At 38.7% G+C, this 19656-nt stretch overlaps 1 protein-coding gene across 1 annotated transcript; it reads right to left on the minus strand.

Annotated features, from left to right (window-relative positions):
• Positions 1-218: 218 nt before the first annotated feature.
• LOC135468973 (uncharacterized) lies at positions 219-13849 on the minus strand. Its single transcript, XM_064747477.1, has 3 exons — positions 13327-13849; positions 12872-12904; positions 219-1788 (listed from the first exon to the last, which is right to left on the minus strand). The coding sequence occupies exons 1-3, from the start codon at positions 13523-13525 to the stop codon at positions 1655-1657; spliced, it is 366 nt and encodes a 121-aa protein (XP_064603547.1). The 5' UTR covers positions 13526-13849; the 3' UTR covers positions 219-1654.
• Between the last annotated feature and the right edge of the window lie 5807 nt (positions 13850-19656).

Here is a 19656-nt window from a genome sequence, read left to right on the forward strand (position 1 = left end):
AGAACCGTTAGATTTTTGCCAGCGGTAAATGGACTTTACGTTATCACCGGTAATGACCTATTCCGGCTGATACCCATTACCGAGCGTCTAACAGAGAATAACCATCCGGCCCAATATCAGCACATACAAATGAAGACACAGATCACAATTCCACACCATCTGCAAATTACTGACTACATTTCATCCATTTGTGAGACAAATCACTTTATTTACCGATCAAACCAGTTAAGGCAACAGGCCATTTGAGAAACCCACTGATGTACTCTCATGTGACCTGACAGCGTTTAAATCTGGCTAGAGGGAATCGTTCAGACATTCTCTGCACGGGGTCCCTACTAGAAGAGACAAACGCCTGGCTGTTTGAAGCCAGAGGTCTACGATTTTGGTACCAAATGGCCTTAGGCAAATGTGACCCAAGGAACTTTATAATAATTAATATAAGAACATAAATATCTTATTTCATTCTCCATTCCATTTCATAGAATTTTTCTCTTCTGGTTTATTAGATTAGGTGATAATCTTAATTCTGCAGTTGAAGCGAAAGGAAATCAGTTTACACAAACTCTGTCCAACTAGAAAACACTGGCATTGAAACGTCTGTACGGCATTTTTATATTTTCAACCCCTGAATACATCTCCTATCTGATTTAGCAATCTAGATGGTCGCCCATTCCTAATTATCAAAGCATCCAAAAAGGCTGTCAATAACAAAGTCAAGTGGGTATGTATGTAACCCTTCAGCTAGCGCCGTGTACATGGAGTTGTACGTGGAAACGGAAATAAATATCTCGTCATCTGGAAACTGGTGAAGAAATAAATCTGGTGTAAATTACCGCTGGTCAAGCCGAACCTAATGGTATCAGCGCGTGGGGCGAGTTTAACCGGCGATGGTGTCAATCTGGCCGGCTGTGTTAATCCCGTTTGTGGCTGCTGGGTTCTCACGACAGACAACATAAGTGGATTGCCAACCCACCTGCGTTCACTGGTAACTACATCAAAGCGCGAAGTCTGTGCGGCCTGAGGTGTGTAGATGACCACATTGTCAACAGCTAAACCTCTTCATCAACAACTGGCTCTTTGATCAGGTCTCAGTACTAATTGCCCTCATTTCAAGCTCCCCCAACCTTGGTCATTTCAAATATCCGAACTGAGATATAATCAGTTTTCTCACCATTTGCTTATGAATAATCCGGCTTGGATATAATGTTGTAAAGGGATGTTGTAGTACGTGGACAAAAAACAGGATTCTACAATCCTCTTGTTACTTTTTCTTCTGTTGGCTCCCACTTAATAGCTCGCTGCATTTAAATTGCTTTGTAAAAAATCGTTGAACAATAACTCTTGCTTTAGGCCGATGACACACGTTAAGCGATTACCGGATATCAGGATGTTTTTCTTTTGGCTTTAAGGCACCGCTTGTGTCGGCGTCTGGTTGTTTAGGCGCACTTTAGTTAGTTCTAACCAACCGTTATGCCACTTGAACTGGTCAGAAGTCCTTTCCGAGGAAATGATCGCCCCACAAATCACAGAGTCTATCAAAGATCGGCTCAACAGGCTCTTGCATTAAGTCATTAACAGATCTAGATTGAGGATCAGGTGCTTGGCTGGTTTCCGAGATAGCGGGCAGTCAGGAGACCAGCCTCTGCCAGTGGAGTTATCGTCCGGCTGCCATCAGCCGGCGCAGATCTGCCATGGACAGCCGAATGGACATGCGCTGTGGACCTGTTCTATTTCGAGCTCGGTCCAATGTGGTTGTTATTGCATCCATGTTGTCAAGCCCAGCTATACCTGAAACAATTGGAAATGGACACGATATGAAAGTGTAAAATAAGAAACAATAAGTCAGACTTACGTTAATCTTTAAAAGTTTAATAATCTAATGAGATCAGCTTGGTTCCGGTTTTCCGGACGTGAGACCGCCATTGCCTGTAGCCCATTAGCCCTACTCTATGGTTTTAAAATAGTGCTCGATTTATAGACCGTTCGCCTGAAGCTTTTGTATCCATGTTCAATCTGGAAACATATCCCAACGCCCTTAATTTCCGCCATATTAGGGAAAATGTATTCCTAATAAGTAAAGTATTTTGCAGTGACATTCGATGACGGATGTGACGTTCGGAGGCTACCATTACATGCGTCACTGGTAAATAGACCGGAAAGTTCGGATTTTAATACAAACCTAAAAGTTGAACGAGAGTTAGACTAAAAGAATGTCAGATCACACACAATGAAAATACCAGTATTTGTGTCTTGTTTTCAATACAGGTGACATAAAATTTTTACAGAAATCCATGTTGAATTTTCAAAAGTTTATTCTGAGGATGTGTTCCAAGAACAGATTAAAATTCGTCGGTCTCTAATTGCAGCCGCTCCCGCGAATGTATACATAGGTAAGTTAACGCTAAGAAAACAAATTATTATGAATCAGTATGAAACAGTACTTTAGACGTTTCTTAACGGTTTTGTTCACAGATAAACTCACCGGAAATTGATTGGTGATTGATGTTTTAGATTATTGACCAAGTATTTCCTGGGTCAAATTCTTGATGTGTATAACAAATGATGTGCGCAAATACCTCCATATCCTGATTTTCACACGTGGGTTACAGACAACAAGCCAAATTTTAATCATAGCGATCCCACAAAATGACATAAAAATATGTTTTTACCAAATGAAAAAAAAACACTATTCCTATGAGTATCAGAATATATTCATTAGCGTACAACATGTCAGTTTTGTGAAACATTTTCAGGAAGAGATTTTCTCGCATTTGAGATATTGGTTTGCAGCGTACCAACTCACAAAATATTTTACAGGTGTAAATGTAAATTACATTTTGCTATTAGAAATCACCCAAAGGTTAAAAGCCAAGGAAAGGCAACACATTATGTCTGAGCCACGTGTGTCGCGGGACATCGCTTAAGGAAAGCAGGTAGTTGAAATCAAAATCGAAAACGTCCTATGAAATCACATACACTAAGAGGTTTTAACAAAAGAGCGATATCACACCATAAACATAAGTAGGTAACTCTGATGTCCAAGTGCGCTACACATCAATCGCATATTACTGGGCTTTGCGAAGTTACGTGGTAAAACTATTACTAGATTTGCCATCTCATGTGATTGAGAGGCACATTACCAGGTAGACACTTGTGCTCACATTTGATTGGGTGTTACGAAGATACATGGAAAAGGTTTTGCCAGATGCACATTTTATGATCACATGTGATTGGGCGTCGTGAAACTGGGTGATGAGCATGTTACCTAATGGGCACATTGAGGTCACACACGATATGGTGACATAAAATTTCGTGGTACAGATGTTACCAGATGGACACTTTGTGGTCACACGACTGGTTGTCAAACAAAACGGTAAAGAAATCACTTGACCTTTATGCGGAATGGCAACACCGTGTGCGACTTACTCAAATCTTACTCAGGGCTTCCAGAAACTTGTTTTAAGTATATATACATTTAACAGTCTTTGCTTTACTTAATCACTCCTGCACGTCAGAATCGTACACTATTGAGAGTCGTAACACATCTTCTACGGTGTTAAAATTTTCAGTACATTCACTTCCTTGTTGTCTGTCATACAGGTCTTTGATAATCAGCATTTAAAACTCAATGAATGGCCTGACTTGCAACATAACGTCTTAAAGGTTTATAAAACACACACGGATGGTAACTTTCATTTAGCACACTGAGCAGGATAGAATACAGGATGCACTCGATTTTAAATGTATAGAAAAAGTTTGTTCTCATAGTTCGGCAGAGCAAAGAAACTTGTCCTTTGAGTTTTTTTTCAACCGTAGTTAATGACACTTTCCTACGCTCTATGGATGTGTGGTAGGTAAAAGTCAAACACTAAGCTTACACTAAGTGGCTTCTGAGCGCCATATTGATCCCCAGGGTATATTTCTTACATTGTAAGTGTTGCTATATTATAATTTATTCAGTAGTTCCCTCGCTACTGATTCAAAGAAGAAATATGTATAATGTATCGAGTAAGTAGTACAGAAGTAAACAACGGTTTGTTTGTTAGAGTGTTTGGTCATATAGACGCATTAACCGGCATAAGAGTCTATATGTATGCCCAGTAAACGAGATCAGGCAAGTGATCAATGAGTGACACTAAAACAAAACAAAAAAAAATACAATACCATGTAGAGGCCTTCAAAAAAGCCGACATAGGAGTAACTCCAGCAATTAGAACATATATCTTAATAGTGTGGATATATTTTCGGTTTATGGAATGTGTTGTAACGTAGTATGCGGCTATACAATATTAGCATTTGCTTTCATTCATAAAGACTAGGATTGTTGAATATAGCGTATTCTGTTATTTTTTCCCATATGTTTCTATATTTAAGTCCGTGCTAAAGACTATTTTACGTTTACGATTTTGGTCAGGTTTGGAGGAAAGGAAGTCTTGTAGAGCCCACGTTGGCAGGTACATGTAGCTGAAAAAACCAAAGCCAATGAAAAGAAAGCTTCGATCTTGTTCACAATCTCATACGTCAAGGGCTGATCATCATCTGAGAGCTCCCCCGCCATACACTATTAGAGGACCCGGTACAGCTAGATTAGCGGATGAAAATTTCCACTCGAAAGAAGAGAAACATTATTGGATGATTTTTTCCTTCTCGAGAGTAGCAATTTCGATCTTATAATCAAGATATGTTTTGTCATATAATAATGTAATTTCCATCTTATAATCAAGATATGTTTTGTCATATAATAATGTAATTTCCATCTTATAATCAAGATATATTTTGTCATATAATAATGTAATTTCCATCTTATAATCAAGATATGTTTTGTCATATAATAATGTAATTTCCATCTTATAATCAAGATATATTTTGTCATATAATAATGTAATTTCCACCTTATAATCAAGATATGTTTTGTTATATTATAATGTAATTTCCATCTTATAATCAAGAAATATTTTGTCATATAATAATGTAATTTCCATCTTATAATCAAGATATGTTTTGTTATATAATAATGTACACCAGGTATACATACCCGAGAGTCAATAGGCACACGAAAAAGGAAGCACAGTGGAAACACTTTGCAGTTATACTAACATTTCCAACATAAAATAGATATTACAGCGCACAAAAGAGTAAATATGCCGAAACGGGAAGTACTGTTCTGACGTGAAACTTTTAAACTTTCAGTGAACTTAAACAAGAATGTAAGGAAATATTTAAAGTAACTTCGTTGGCATGGTATCTAACGTGAATCCTAGATGTCCTCTATGTTTGATTTAATGCTAGTAACTTCGTGGGACAGTTTTTCACGGTTTCATTTGAGAGTGAAGAAGAGGGAGACTGGTTTTGGACAATTCCCGCAGTAACTGTGAACTTAAATTTCTTCAATTCCAGTTGAGACTGTGAAATCTTCCCAAGGAAAAGAAGCAGTTGACCGCGGTGCGATCAAAGCTGATAAATGCCGTGGTTTTGTTCACATCCTACATAGCGTGGGATACCGTTTCCTATCACGTTTTTTTTACACAGGTTTTTGTAGACGTTTTACGGGAATATGAAATCTGGAGCTACTTGAGCAATAAAGCAGCCATGTGGGCACATGGATCCTTCATAAATGTTGACATATGGACGTGGCCACAATAAAGCGGATAAGCTATTGTTCTACTACGTGTATGACGTTTTATGCAAACTCTGTGGGCCTATAGCTATGCAACCTGGACGAACGGGCAATAACATTAACACCAGCACTAGTATCAAAATCCAAATTCGTTTGATTGTAAATGGCGCATATCCAAGCAGCCTCAGCCACAATCAAACGTCTGCCGCTCTAAAGTGTTGTTAATGGCCCGTTGCAAACATCATGAAAGCTTCCGCCAGACAATGGCTACTGCGGGAATCTCTGGTTAAAGTAGCATTTTATTGGACCGAGAAAATAGTTAACGTTGTTTTCAAACTCTGCGAGTGATATTTCTTTCACGAGAATGAAATTTTAACCAAGACATGTGAAGTTTGATCTTTTCAACTCAAATGCACCTATTCAGTATATGCGGTATATGTGAGCATATTCCTGACAGGTGGCTGATAAAGTATTTATAGGTTTGGTGGCCACGACAGGAAATCTCACAAAAGATACACCACAGGCGGATATCGGTGAAGATCAGAGGAACTCCCCACATAATGTAATATTTAACCACAAATATATTCCCCACCTCAGACGAATGGCATTTGTGACAAAGCTTATTGTTCCATTGCTCAGAAGTGGACGAAACCTGCTGGTATGATCATTGAATGGAAGTGAACATTTGTAGCCAACAGGTTTTCTTATGAAATGCTTCAACCATTCAGTTTTTTTTATAAATCTACATTAAATAGCCTTAATGGCAAGAATGCGTGTACAAGTTTCACCCCTAGCATGATTCCTTAATAACCCTTCTCTGTTTGGGAAGTAGTTTCTAAGATGTTATTTGACGGATTACCGCAAACTTTTAAAGCCCAAAAACAGAATATAATAGCTCTTTTCGTGCTATTTACAATAATCCTTCCCGCAGGGTGCTGGTTTTTCCTAAACTAATAATCACTTGATGGCTATTTCCGTATGCTTTCTAAAGCTGTTATATACGCCTGAACCATCTTTTACACGGGTCTTCAATATTGATAATAGTAAAACATTCTTTCTATTTCCTGTAAACAGCCATGCGACAATCGGCTATTGACGACGCCCCTACACTTAACCTCTCCAAAGCAATCCATGCCAGGTCTCCTGTTGGAGATATTGACATTGCTGTCTAGCAAAGATGGATTGCACCGATGCAAAAGTTAATACAGATGGAATTCCCTGAGCGCTTTTTACCTGCAGGGCCACATTTTAAACACTACTTAATATGAACCAGTTTATATACGTATCCGCAACCAAGTCTGTAACATTATACAGGTAGACACCATACTAGTACATGTGCGTGGTTACCTTTACTGTTAGGAATAGACACCATACCATATAACACAAACAGGATTTCAATGGCCTCTGTCATTAGAGGTACACTAGTATAAGTTGGTGGTGGCCTTTACTGTTAGGAACAGACACCAAACTACATAACACAAACAGGATTTCAGTGGCCTCCGTCCTTAGAGGTACACTAGTATAAGTTGGTGGTGGCCTTTACTGTTTGGAATAGACACCAAACTACATAACACATACATGATTTCAGTGGCCTCCGTCATTAGAGGTACACTAGTATAAGTTGGTGGTGGCCTTTACTGTTAGAAATGGACACCAAACTACATAACACATACATGATTTCAGTGGCCTCCGTCCTTAGAGGTACACTAGTATAAGTTGGTGGTGGCCTTTACCGTTAGGAATGGACACCAAACTACATAACACATACATGATTTCAGTGGCCTCCGTCAGTAGAGGTACACTAGTTCAAGTGCGTGGTGGCCTTTACTGTTAAAAACAGACACCTTATTACATAACACTTATAAAAGATGACAGTGGCCTTTGTCATTAGAGGTAGACACCACAATGCTTAACAGGTGTACAATATTGTAGCGGTTAATTCTAAGATCGACGTGTTAAATAACAGATGGGACCCATGCAGAACTTCATATAAAAGATGAGTCCAAAAACGTAGGTGTACGTGGCTGGTCCTGCTACAGCCTGAAATCGTGCCAGGTATTGCTATACAACAACATATAAAAAGCGGAGGAAAGAAATGATATAACAGGAAAAAAGAAAAAAACAGAAAACAAAAACTGCAGTGAAATTTACAAAGGATTTCCAGAGAAAAATCTACACATTTTCTTTAGCTAAAATCTAGCAGTGAAATATACTTACATCTTATGGAAAGCCATTACGATTTTACATTCTGTTCGGCACTATAGTCTGAACTAACTTGTACTTTATACATTCATTACTTATTGGTTAGATTTTGAAGGTACATATTTGTTAAGTTAATAATAAAACATTTCACAGTCGATGGCACTCCATTATTTGGCAATGCTGTTGTCGCTCGTTTCATAAAAGTCAACAAACCAACTTAACCAAACTCAAAATTACTTCATGATGTAAGAAATAAAAAGTAGTTAGGCCTAGTTATTATTTCTTTCAATCTGCCAGGCTTTTTTGAAAGTGGATTTACAAAGCATTTCATCCAAATCCATTGAAATTTGTTATTATTCATTGTCACATAGCAGAGTTTTCTTCGAACAGAACCTAAAAACAATGTAGTCATGCAGATGGCTGTATCAAATGTAATTTATTTATTTAGTTTGGGCACTTGGATAAGTTTTAGCGAAAAAAGAAACTTGGCATAAACGACTGCATCTCTCGAGGTATCTGAGAACCCTCCTGGCCATGTTGAAGCCGACGCAGCGGGATGTTTCTTCGAACCTAACACCTTCAAGAGCAGTGCCTAGTATAGACGCTGTGCGATAACCCTTAAGCCCTTGGCTATCTGGATCCTCAAATTAGTTTATTTTGAAATTAATTTAGAAAATAATTGCGTGTTTAAAATGAAATCTAATCCATTAAAACAGCAAATTCTGCATCTTCAGCCAGGAATCATCTACATGATGACAAAGATGTCAGTCCACCCTCCGACTGAATTAATATCCCATGGGACTGAGCCGTGAATAGAAATATAAGAAATTGAGAAAAGTTTCACTAACGCAGCTTTCAAATAATAGCTGATTTATCATCAATCTGGTCGCCACACTGAAATCTCTTTTATATATTTATGGCATGCACTGATAAATCGATCTAAGAGGCTTGACTTGTTTCTTCCGTTCCTGTACATCGACTGGAAGAAACGAACAAGGCCAGAGTCACACAAGGTTCACTTCAAACCAGTTTGTCTTATTCGAACAATACAAATCTATGTTTTTATACTGTAACTACCTAGAAATTATCACTAGATCAGTTTGAAATAAATGAAACTACCAGTAATGAATGCATGCAATAAAGAATTTAATATTTATGGAAATGGTTCAAATTATCACTTTACTAATAAACCAGCATGATTAAGAACAGAAACAATTCTGATACTGCATATCCAATCGCGCGGAGGAAGCGTTTGCGTGCAAATTTCATGAGCAAATGATAAAACTAACTATAATAAAACTGTACTGTAATAATGAGTTGCTCAACACATTGACTGACTACGTCTTTCGCAATTGTTTTTGGACATTTATTAAGCCCGTCATTTATTATGTGTATGATAAATATATATCACCATCAAAGCTTTGCACATGAAAATCTATATATCAGTAATGACACGTGAATGACATTCATGCCAATAACATTCGTTCGAGTCACTTTCATTCCCTAACTCGTAGCGCATCTGCATTATTAGTCCAATATAGGCTTATCAAGCATACTATATTACTTGTTTGATTGTTGTTTATTGCATACTTTTCATTTATACGACGGTTGTAAGTTTATTGGGTGGAGAAACGTACATCACCCGTGATAAAACCACTGACTTTAGGCAAGTCACTGACAGATTTTTTCACTTACAAATATGTACACTACATTGCTGGAAGACAAATGGTCTGCAAGAAACGTTCGGCTACACAAACGATCACACGAGCGAAGTGGACTGTCAAGCATTCGGAATGTGCAGTATGGCGGATATAAGTATATAACATGAGAGTTTCAATTTCCGAGTGCTGAGCATTAAGCTGGTAAAGTCTGGGTGTGGTTTATATCTACAGATCCTTACTGAGTTATAGCTTCATGCGATTACAACAGACATGAATGGATCGAATGCTTGCCGAGATGTAAATTAAAGAACTTAGCTGGTCACAAAGCCTGGGCACGTGTACAGTGTACTAATATAACGAATAATCATGGCTCAAATTCACTGAGGCAGAATTTTAGCCATCTCGTCGCGACATATCGTTTCTGTCAGATGTTAGCTACAAATGTTAGCGACATATTGACTTTACCAGAATGTGCCATTCGTCATTTTTCTGACTAACAACAGTGTGTGTCACTTTTCAGCTGATCTAACCTTGTCAACGCACCATCAAGTACATATATAACCATGCTGAAATGTGTAAAAAACAAAATAGGCTACAATAATAGAATTTATAACAAAAACAAACATCGCTCATCATGTAAACCCCGATCAAAATGAGTTTAGTAGAATGCCTTTTTTGAGTAAAACTTAATTTCTACAAAAATCAGCAATCCTGTTGCCAAATTTAAAAAGGTATTTAATTGAAATTTAGTGACAACACCATGTGATTTTGTGAGTGGAATTCATTTGATACGTTGAACTATAAGTACTATATCAGTGTAGGTTTGTTTTCTTTTCATATCGACTGAAATCTGCCTCTTAAGTTATTTTAGCTTTTTGTGTAACTACCATTAAGGTTTATGATTAAATCCAAAATGTTGCACGGAATCAGAATTCATATATCTGCCATGAAGAAGTTACTCGTGACATGTACATGGTCAGTTTAGCTCCTGTACATCTTCTGTTGTACATTGCAGAAAATAAAAAAGCATCCTATGCAGGCTAACAAAATCATACGATGTCATGTAGTTTGCATGTACTTAATCTTCGTTCAGAATTGATATTTTGAGTTGGTGTGTCCGTACGCAGAAAATTTCCATGGCGGCTTCTAAGGTATTGTTCGGACAATCAATGGTTAAAATGTGCAAAATGTATTCATGAATCTAGGCGTCGTAACATTTGTATACCTATCGTAAACCATATAAACTGGACGTTCCAAACCAATAATTGCAAGATCAGTCACGTTTAAAACAAAGTTCGAAACAAACCACCATAGTGCTAACAAAGTTCTGGTAAGAAAAGTAAGAAATTAGGACGGAGTTATGTAAAAATAAGCAATCAAAGTCTTCAATGATAGTGTGTTGGCTCAAGAAATGTTCTAGACTCGCAAATAAAATCAATATCAAAATCATTGAAGTGGTCTTTCCCTAAAATGGATAGGGTCATTGCTCTTATTGTTAATACAGGTATTCTTATCTCAGGCAGTCTGTGTGCCAAACGGCAGCCATCAGTATCGCTTCATCTCCCTTGGCAGCGTATCTCAGTCGCGCTTTCATTGCAAATGTTCATTCCATTTACGTTTTCAAACAGCAAATCTCGATGCTAAGGTTCAAAGAAATATAGTGACGATGAAACAGGGTGGCAGAGATCTGGAATGTCTATATTCACAACAAGCAACTGAGATTAAAGGCGATTGATAGTCTACTGAGAGGAGATAGCGTCTAAATGAAGAAAATCAAGCTCATCATCGCTACATCTCCAACACCATTCTTGTGACGTTTCCAGTACTTTACATAAGCCTGTCACTCTTTGTTGCACATCACGGGCAAACCATTAAGGAACTTACCACGGTTTCATTTTAGTATGACCCCGTGAAGGTTGGGTTAGCCCGGTGGTCAACTAAACCTTCATATACTTATTTATTTATTTGATTGGTGTTTTACGCTGTACTGAAAAATGTTTCACTTAAACGACGGCGGCCAGCATTATGGTGGAACCTTCATTCACTTGTAAACCAGAGCAATCATCAGATTTAAAAACTTCAACAGTTTACAGTATAAGATAATCAACTATGCAGTTCCTAACTATGATAGAACTGAAAACTTACAAGAGCACAGGTGTGGCATACTGGCCGTGATGATTGTCATATTTGGGATCTGTTCAAAGGTTTCATTTTGCATCAACTGGTCTTGTGATTATCGTGTTGTCCACTCTACTTACTTTTAAGACACGTGAGGCACGTAAACTTGAAAAAACCTTATTTAACTGTACTGATGCCCAAAAAGCACGGCGACGTAATACCGAAGAGACTGGTTGCCGTGCTGTTTGAATAGACGTTTTAATAAAGGACCCCTTTACTTTGTATACATTTTGGAAGTGAACAATCAAGCTAAGTGAGAAGTGTCATTTGAAAATTTCGTACATGCAGAAAATCTGTCTCAGTTACGAAGCATACATTTTCACGTTTAAACTCAAATCCTGTCAACCTCCCAGCTATCTCGGTTTTCTCTAGAAACTAACTCATAACCTGCTAACTACATAAAAATCACTGTAGCCACGACCATTTTTCAGCTTTACTGTATTTCCTGCAGGAAAGTATATTATATAATCTCGCGCACCTGTTTTTCTGTAAATGTAATCTACAGGCGTCTTTTTGGGACAAGGGAAAGGTGCAATGTGGCGATTAGGACAGCCCGATAACGAAATAAAAGCCACTATGAGGTGTTTTTTCTTAATTATTTCTGTCAAGCCTGAGATCGCAATTTCAAAAAAGTCTCTGGCCCTAGAAGAACCCATCTTCGTCGTAATAATTGGATTAAATATCACTTCCCGTAGAAGTAATGGTATGTGTTACTTAGAGAGTGCGTCTCTTGAGAGGCAGGCAAACCGAGCATTTCTTCTCTGACACTCACGTGTAAACAGGGGAAATAGAGAGAAAACTGTTTCCTTCTACAATGATAGGATTTTCAAAACATTTTTCTGACAAAAACGTTACCACTTCATTTCATTTCAGGTATCCTATGATATTTGAGAGAGTTCGTTGGCCTCAACCCATTCCTTGTTTTCTCCGTTGTATTATTTCACCAGGTTAGAGTATTAATTTATGTAGCAAACATGATGGATAGGCTGCTCCTTTGTCTACTCAGCTAGTTACAGTATTCCTCGCATTCCTAATTTTCAGGTGCATTGAACCCTGCTGGAGGCAATCAGTGAAGAAATTAGCACTTAACCAGTATGTTCATCAATGCTCCTTCGTACATTAGGTGAGTTAGTGATGTGGTATGTGAAACCCTAGCTAGTCCACTACATCTGGCTTTATAACGTCCACGGGGAGAGGCACATGATATACTCACCTATCCTTTTAAACAGTGACGAAGCCCCAGAAACTGAAAAACGAAGACAACGCATCGTCAATTTTTTTCTATCAAACATAACAAGTATACTCTCAGTAAACAGCTTATATTCTTGTCACATGGACAACGGCGAAAATGATTCCATTTGAAAACAAATATATCAAATACCACGATGCGATAAGCCCATGTTTTTTGAAAGTAAGCATGTAAGCAAGTAAAACTTTTGTCAAGTTTCAAGGCATATTCAAGTTTTGACATATTCAAGTTTGCAGGACATATTCAAGTTTGCAGGACATATTCAAGGAGAAAAAGGATTGTTTTGCCTCTTTTGTACCTAGGTGGGACGTTTGTGAACGTTGATAAATGTATTTCCGATTTATGCAGACTTCCATGCCGTAAAGCTTCAAAATTCTCAGGAATAAAATGGTAATTGACAACATGAAAGAAGAACTTACCTCTGAGTTGGTCCAAACGTCGAATCCGTGCACGTAATAATGAACTAAACAGTGAGTTTATAAGAGGGAATGGTTGACGTTGCGCCTCTGCTCCTGCCGGGGACCAGTTAGCCGTACCACGGGGAAATGCACATGACAAGGTGAAGCACAAAACTACTGTGAGGGAGAAAAATTTGCACGAGTGCTGGCAGGACATCATTTTTCTTCTCCTGGAAGCGAAAGAAGAGACTGGAGTTTTAGTTCTGTCCCGGTGATAAGGATATCAGGAGGCAGAGTGAAGTTAACACCTTGCGCTAGTAAAAATCATCATAACGCATATCTATAAGGTAGGCCGCAATACGCTGGTGTGAGCGACCAGGGAAGCTGTATTACTAGAGGTGACGGAGGTAATCTAGTCCCGCGATAAACTCGCTCAAGACAAAAGTATATCTGGCTGGATACTCTACAAGCGGGGCAAATACAGGCTTCGACTAATGGTTTGCTTCCTTACAAAGTCATATTCGGCTCCGACGTCGAAGCTCAATAAAAACACATCCAGATCAACTTAAAGAGAGAAGACTTGCCTGTTCCGAGTAGCAAAGTGGTTTGTCTTTATATAGGAGGTAGAGGCCGTCGGTAGTGCGAGGGTTGGTAGAAATGCCGGCGGTTCCGCTCTGACTGGCTGCAGCTTACACGTGTTAGCGCAGCTCTGGTCACACCCCGACAGACTTAGCGCCTCGTGCTAATCCTTCTGGCGCACACGCGGAAAACTAATACACCAAATTATTTAGACTATAGATTTCCAGCGGGAATATCCTCCTTCAGTCTCTAGAGGCATTGAACAAAAGATTTCCGCCTAGAATTATCTCACTGATTCCATCTCGATCACGTGTCTGTAGCAAGACAGAAACGACAACTCAGGAAACAATGATCGTCTTATATAATGCATATTAGGAAGAAAACATGGTGATCTGTGGTAGGTAACTAGTTTCTAGCTGTATCTTGTATTCATTTGTTTCGGGGAAGATAGGGATATTACGAACATGCACTAAAATATAGTCTTGGATAGTAATCTGTCTAGTAACTTAATACACAGATATCTACATATCTCTTCTGATGTAACACGTCCAGTATAACGCTTATCTGACCTCTATATGTTTATTTGTTAAATTAGATCATTTACCATGAAAACTGGGGAAAGGGTATTGAATGGGTCACTGCAAGTATCTAACGCCCTGAAAGGGCAAATATTGTCAAGCAACAGGTGGATGAGGACAAACTGATTTGGACCCGCCTCGCCAGGAAATGACATTATATTTGATCATTGAACACAACGTGAAATCAATAGTACTTGGCCTCCTCTCGTTGTACAAGGGCTGCTTGACTTCAGCAAAGCACATCAGAATATTCCCAGATTATTATTGCTAAGTATTCCGAAACTAACAGCTTTTGCCCCTTGAAGCTTGGAATATTTGGAGGTGAATGCCGGTGGGATGTGGTGACAAAGGAAGATATGTGCGTCATAGCTGCAAGGAAGTAAGCAATATCCAGATCTCAAAAGAGTTTAATACTATTGGAGTACTATCCACATTATACACCGATGGCGTATCGGATTCGGCCTCTGCCTAATCTATGTTTCTGAGAGGAGATGAGAAAAGAAGCTTTTTCTTGAAGTAGTTTCAACTGAAAACTTACAAAGACAGGCATCAACGACGAGAATCAGAGACAAATCAAATTTAAGTAATGAAAAAGTAAAGTGAGAAACCTTAGGACGGTCAGAATCGCCGAGTTTCAGTAATTTATTTTATGGGCACATGTAAGAGAGAGATAACATAATGAATAGTTAGATAAACGTCTTCTCACACGGCACGGCCATCCGTTATGCGTCCAAAGATGTCAAGCCATCCCACAGCTTCTCTCCAATCTGTCCCCGATCTATCAGAAGTTAATACTTCTTAGAAAGTACGGTTCCACTAAGCTTGAATGACGGGAGAATTCGACGAAAGCTTTGTGCTTGGAATTTTTGCATTTTTTCATTTCAATTTATATTCACGCTGACTGGGGTGAAACTCTGTTTTTGCCCGTATATGTTAAAAGAAACGTTTGTTTTTTCGACACTATTGGTCATGTGAAAAACATACATATTTTCCTGTCTCTATTGCAAACTGCTGATATCAGGGGGTCAGTGAAAACCTTCGTTATTTTACTTAGAATTAAATATTAAACGTGCTTCAAAACTGTAAACCGACGGAAACCATTCTTTATGCTGTAATTATAAAAGCCAACCACATGCTGCTTGACACTTTAATGATAGCTCACTGTCTGGCTTATTTACTTAAAACTTTATTGTCAGCCAATCAACCATTGAGATCAGCTAGATTTATTGTCACTTTATTGTCGGCTAGAATTTGGGAGCGGCTTTGGGAGCGGCTTTGGGAGCGGCTTTAAATCAGAAAGTTTGTAATGTACTTGCTGAAGGTCGGTGGTTGACACCAGTTAGTCAGGTTTTCTCCCCTAACTAACCTGACCGTCGTCGTACAAGGCTCTCCTGATGTCAGATATATGCAAATCAAACACCAGTATAATTAAATAAATAAATAAATAATCCTTGTCAAACAGCCTTGACAATGACAATGGTATGGAACAAAACGCACGTATCTCTTTTTATTTATCATACTGATGTATAAATTATCATGTAAAACATTCATCACGTGTCCTTGTGGCGCACCATTCTGTACTTTTTTTGAAATATTGTATTTCATACAACTAAATAGCTAAAGAAATGTAGCTGACATAAATAGTGAAATTTTTATGATTAATTTAAGACTGTTGTTGTTAGAAATTACCAAAAGTGTGGGAAGGGTGCCGCAGCGGGATAGAGAAGAATTGTTTTGCGTCATAATCTGGGTCATTATGTTGAAATTGTTCGAGTTCATGGCCTTGTCTTACAGGATAATAACTCACAATCAGTAAGGATATGATTAGTGTATAATCTTGATATGGGCGGTATATTCTATCTATCCTGAGCACTACGTTGATGGGCTGACTGTTATGCTGTGTAGAACAGGGATAAGGATAATCACATGCAGATAAGCACATTTTCACATTTTGTCCCATCAAACATTCCTGGGTATGGCGTTTAATATAAATACTAGTCTGATAAATAATTAAATAATATTACTGGATTTAGTGGCGATGTGAATGGATGATTACAAGCAGTGTGACTAATGTGTTATAATACAAATTATTGTCATGGCAAATATAGGTTTTATATATTGAAACCAGGTGGTGTGAGTTCAGAGCAAACATCTCTGCCAACGCAAACACTATTGACAAAGCAAACAGTGTTTTCTGATTCTGGTACTACATGTAAACAATGGCAGTACTGTACACGAATAAGTGTTAGCGTTAAGAAAAGAGTGGTGTTAGAATGAAAAGAAGCTCACACTATGGTGAGCTTTCTATCCACAAGCTGCAGTATCAATGAATGCACCGTTACATTTGTCAGTTGTACGTGACTTCTACTATATTCAAATGAATAATGGAAACTACTCAAAATTCCATCTGTGCTACATATGGATAACATCTTTAAGACTTGCTTTTTTCATATGTTTTCTTAACACTATTTTCTGGCAAGACAAGGGGGGAAAAGATGAAGTATTCATTATAGATAAGATAGGCTTGCAGTCCAATAAAAAAGTAGAGCTGACGGAATACAAATACACGATGTAATGGCCATAAAACAACTCTTCTCTCCGGCCGTAAGTGGGAAGGTCTAGCAGCAGCCTGAGGATGGTCGCGTGCTTCCCACGGCCTTAGCCTGATTTCCTCCACCCTTCCAATGATATCCACAGTCATATAAGTGAAATGTTCTTGAGTACGGCGGAAAACACCAAGGAAATAAATAAACAAAACAAATTCGTGATTTCCAAGAAGTACACCAACATTTAATTAAGACCAACGGCACTGAGAGAAAAAAAGAGCATCGACGACAACGTGATAGCTGGTAAATGGTCAAATACTTGCACCCTTTTAAAAATGAACACCTTTGTCCCAGAATATATGCTACATATAGGTGACGTCTTCATGGGAGATCTACTGCTTTCTGCTGAGAAATATCGCCATCTTGCATTTTTTTACCAACCATTGTGTCAAGAGTTACAGCTATATATCTTTCAATTTTGTGAGTTTCCGAATAACTGATCACGAGCACAGTCGACCACTTTTTGTCACCAAGGACACATGGACAAACAGAACGCATTGATCTTGGAATTCCATGTTTATGGCTGGGCTGAAATCGAAACCTCTTGGGGCACGTGGTTGTTGATTCGCATAGTTCGCTCAGCTACATCCTGTTTCCCTGGTCGTTCGATTCTTTAATTTGAACTGAAACCGAAGTTATTCTCTACAATGAACTTCAACGCAATACTGATGTTATTTTGATATTTGGTATTTATTTGTTTGTTGCTTAACACCGTACTCAAGAATTTTTCATTTTTATGGTGTGCTGAGCCTTCTAATAGTTAAAATTTAGTGTCTGAAAACATCAAACGAATTGCCGAACAACACAGTTACCAGGAAAGAATTGAACTGGCTATGGGGGGGAGTGAGACCCGTTGTTCATTAGCCTTGACTTCACATTTGACATAGTAAACTAAAGCTACACACTAGGGACAACAGGTGGCAAGAAATGCTATAAAACATCCCTAGAGGAACTGGTGGTCAGTGATAGAAGTACCAGCATTAGTAACACGTTTAAGCTGCTATGACAAGGGTTAACAAGTGGATGTAAGATGAGTGTTTAACCCAAACTCTCCTCAAGGATTATCTTGCATGGCTGACTGGTTAAGGGGACAAGAAGGCAGTGATGTAGTGTGAAGTTAATCAGCAATCGTGTCACCGACAGAGAACTCGTCTGCTTACTGAACCAGCTTTCTGCTCAAGATGACAATCATCTTTAATCTAGCTTGAGGGTTTCTTACAGAGGAAATGAAATCGAAAGGAAATTATAGAAATATCCAGATTCTGTACAGCCGTCATAACCGTCGACGAATGTCATGTTTTACGATGTACTGCGGGATTGCTTTTTTTCCCAGACCGTCACATAAGCTGAACGTATTGCAAGACAAGTCGTGATTGTGAAGAACCCTTTGTGGAAATGTCAAGGCTGCACAATCAGCAAACTTTTCATACTTCACAATTTTAAGCCAACACAAGAACCGTGGGCATCATCTTGTTTACGTTCTAAGACAGTAGGGAAGAAGGGGGAAAACGCCTCTTGAAGATGGGGGCAAGTTTGCGTGGGCTATTGCCTAAGTCCTCACCATAGGCAAGCTTTTCGAAAACCTCCCTTTTCCGTCTGCTGACCCCGACGAGATACAATCGCTCCTCTAATTGGTTTAGTTATACTGGAAGGGATGAATTAAGGCAAGAAAGTGCAAAGGTTGAAAACGTTTACCGCAGGTGTATATTGTCGATGAAAGTTGGGACTTCTCCAATTGTTTGTGGTCACATTTCAACAGGTACTTGGGGAATTTAACATTGCCAGGCATAGTCTTTATGACACAAGAAAGTATTACACTGTAATTTACACCGAACAGCACCATTTCAGGCTGCTTGATAGGTCCGCCGAATACGAGCGCCAGTGCTTACACAATGTCATGTCTCCCGCTAATTGGACTTGTTAACCGACACAGTGTTACATATGTGATAAAAACTGCATTTCTGCCTCATTTAGTGATTTGGATCCAGATGTAGTGGGCCTATAAAGAAGCAATAAATCTGCGTTATAGTACTAATTACTTTAAGAGTGGAATCGGGCTGTTGTGTTCATATAAGTCAATGACTGGATGCTGGCGACGGGCATCTTTAATCGATTGGACAGTGGTGCGGGCAGTCGACTGAGCGGAAAACTAAGTCAAATTCAAGGCACAGGAGCATCGCTGAAGATATTCATTGCTTCAGCGGAGTCGGGCAGAAAAGATTGACAAGATGTGTGGAGGAATATGTCCTCGTTCAGATCAACGGCGTTCATCCATAAGCTTTGATCACTCCGCTCTTATCGACCAGTGTTCACCGGTGAGAACGTCATTGCATATACATAACATGACAGACCTTTTTCATTTATATTCCCGCTCTCAGCGCAGTAGTCAGAGAAATTCGTAGATATCAAATCAAACTAATTTTTTTCCATTTCGCAGGGGATTCGAAAATAACATTTTATATTAATCTTTAAAATGACTGTAAAGTTTTGTTTTGCCGGAGTTCTGTAAGGAAGCACTTCATCAATTGAGCCATTGCAATATTCAGAACTCTACAACACCTACGCCTTTCATCCCGATATATTGATCA

Source organism: Liolophura sinensis, chromosome 6 (genome assembly GCF_032854445.1).
Source record: "Liolophura sinensis isolate JHLJ2023 chromosome 6, CUHK_Ljap_v2, whole genome shotgun sequence".
Classification (NCBI taxonomy): domain Eukaryota; kingdom Metazoa; phylum Mollusca; class Polyplacophora; order Chitonida; family Chitonidae; genus Liolophura; species Liolophura sinensis.

Bases quoted from the DNA above. Each gene is read 5' to 3' on its own strand.
- LOC135468973 (XM_064747477.1), bottom strand. From the start codon at position 13,525: ATGATGTCCTGCCAGCACTCGTGCAAATTTTTCTCCCTCACAGTAGTT. The intron at 12,905-13,326 runs GTAAGTTCTTCT...TTCGTTTTTCAG, and splicing joins ACGTTTGGACCAACTCAGAG to TTTCTGGGGCTTCGTCACTG. The intron at 1,789-12,871 runs GTGAGTATATCA...CAATTGTTTCAG, and splicing joins GTCACTGTTTAAAAGGATAG to GTATAGCTGGGCTTGACAAC.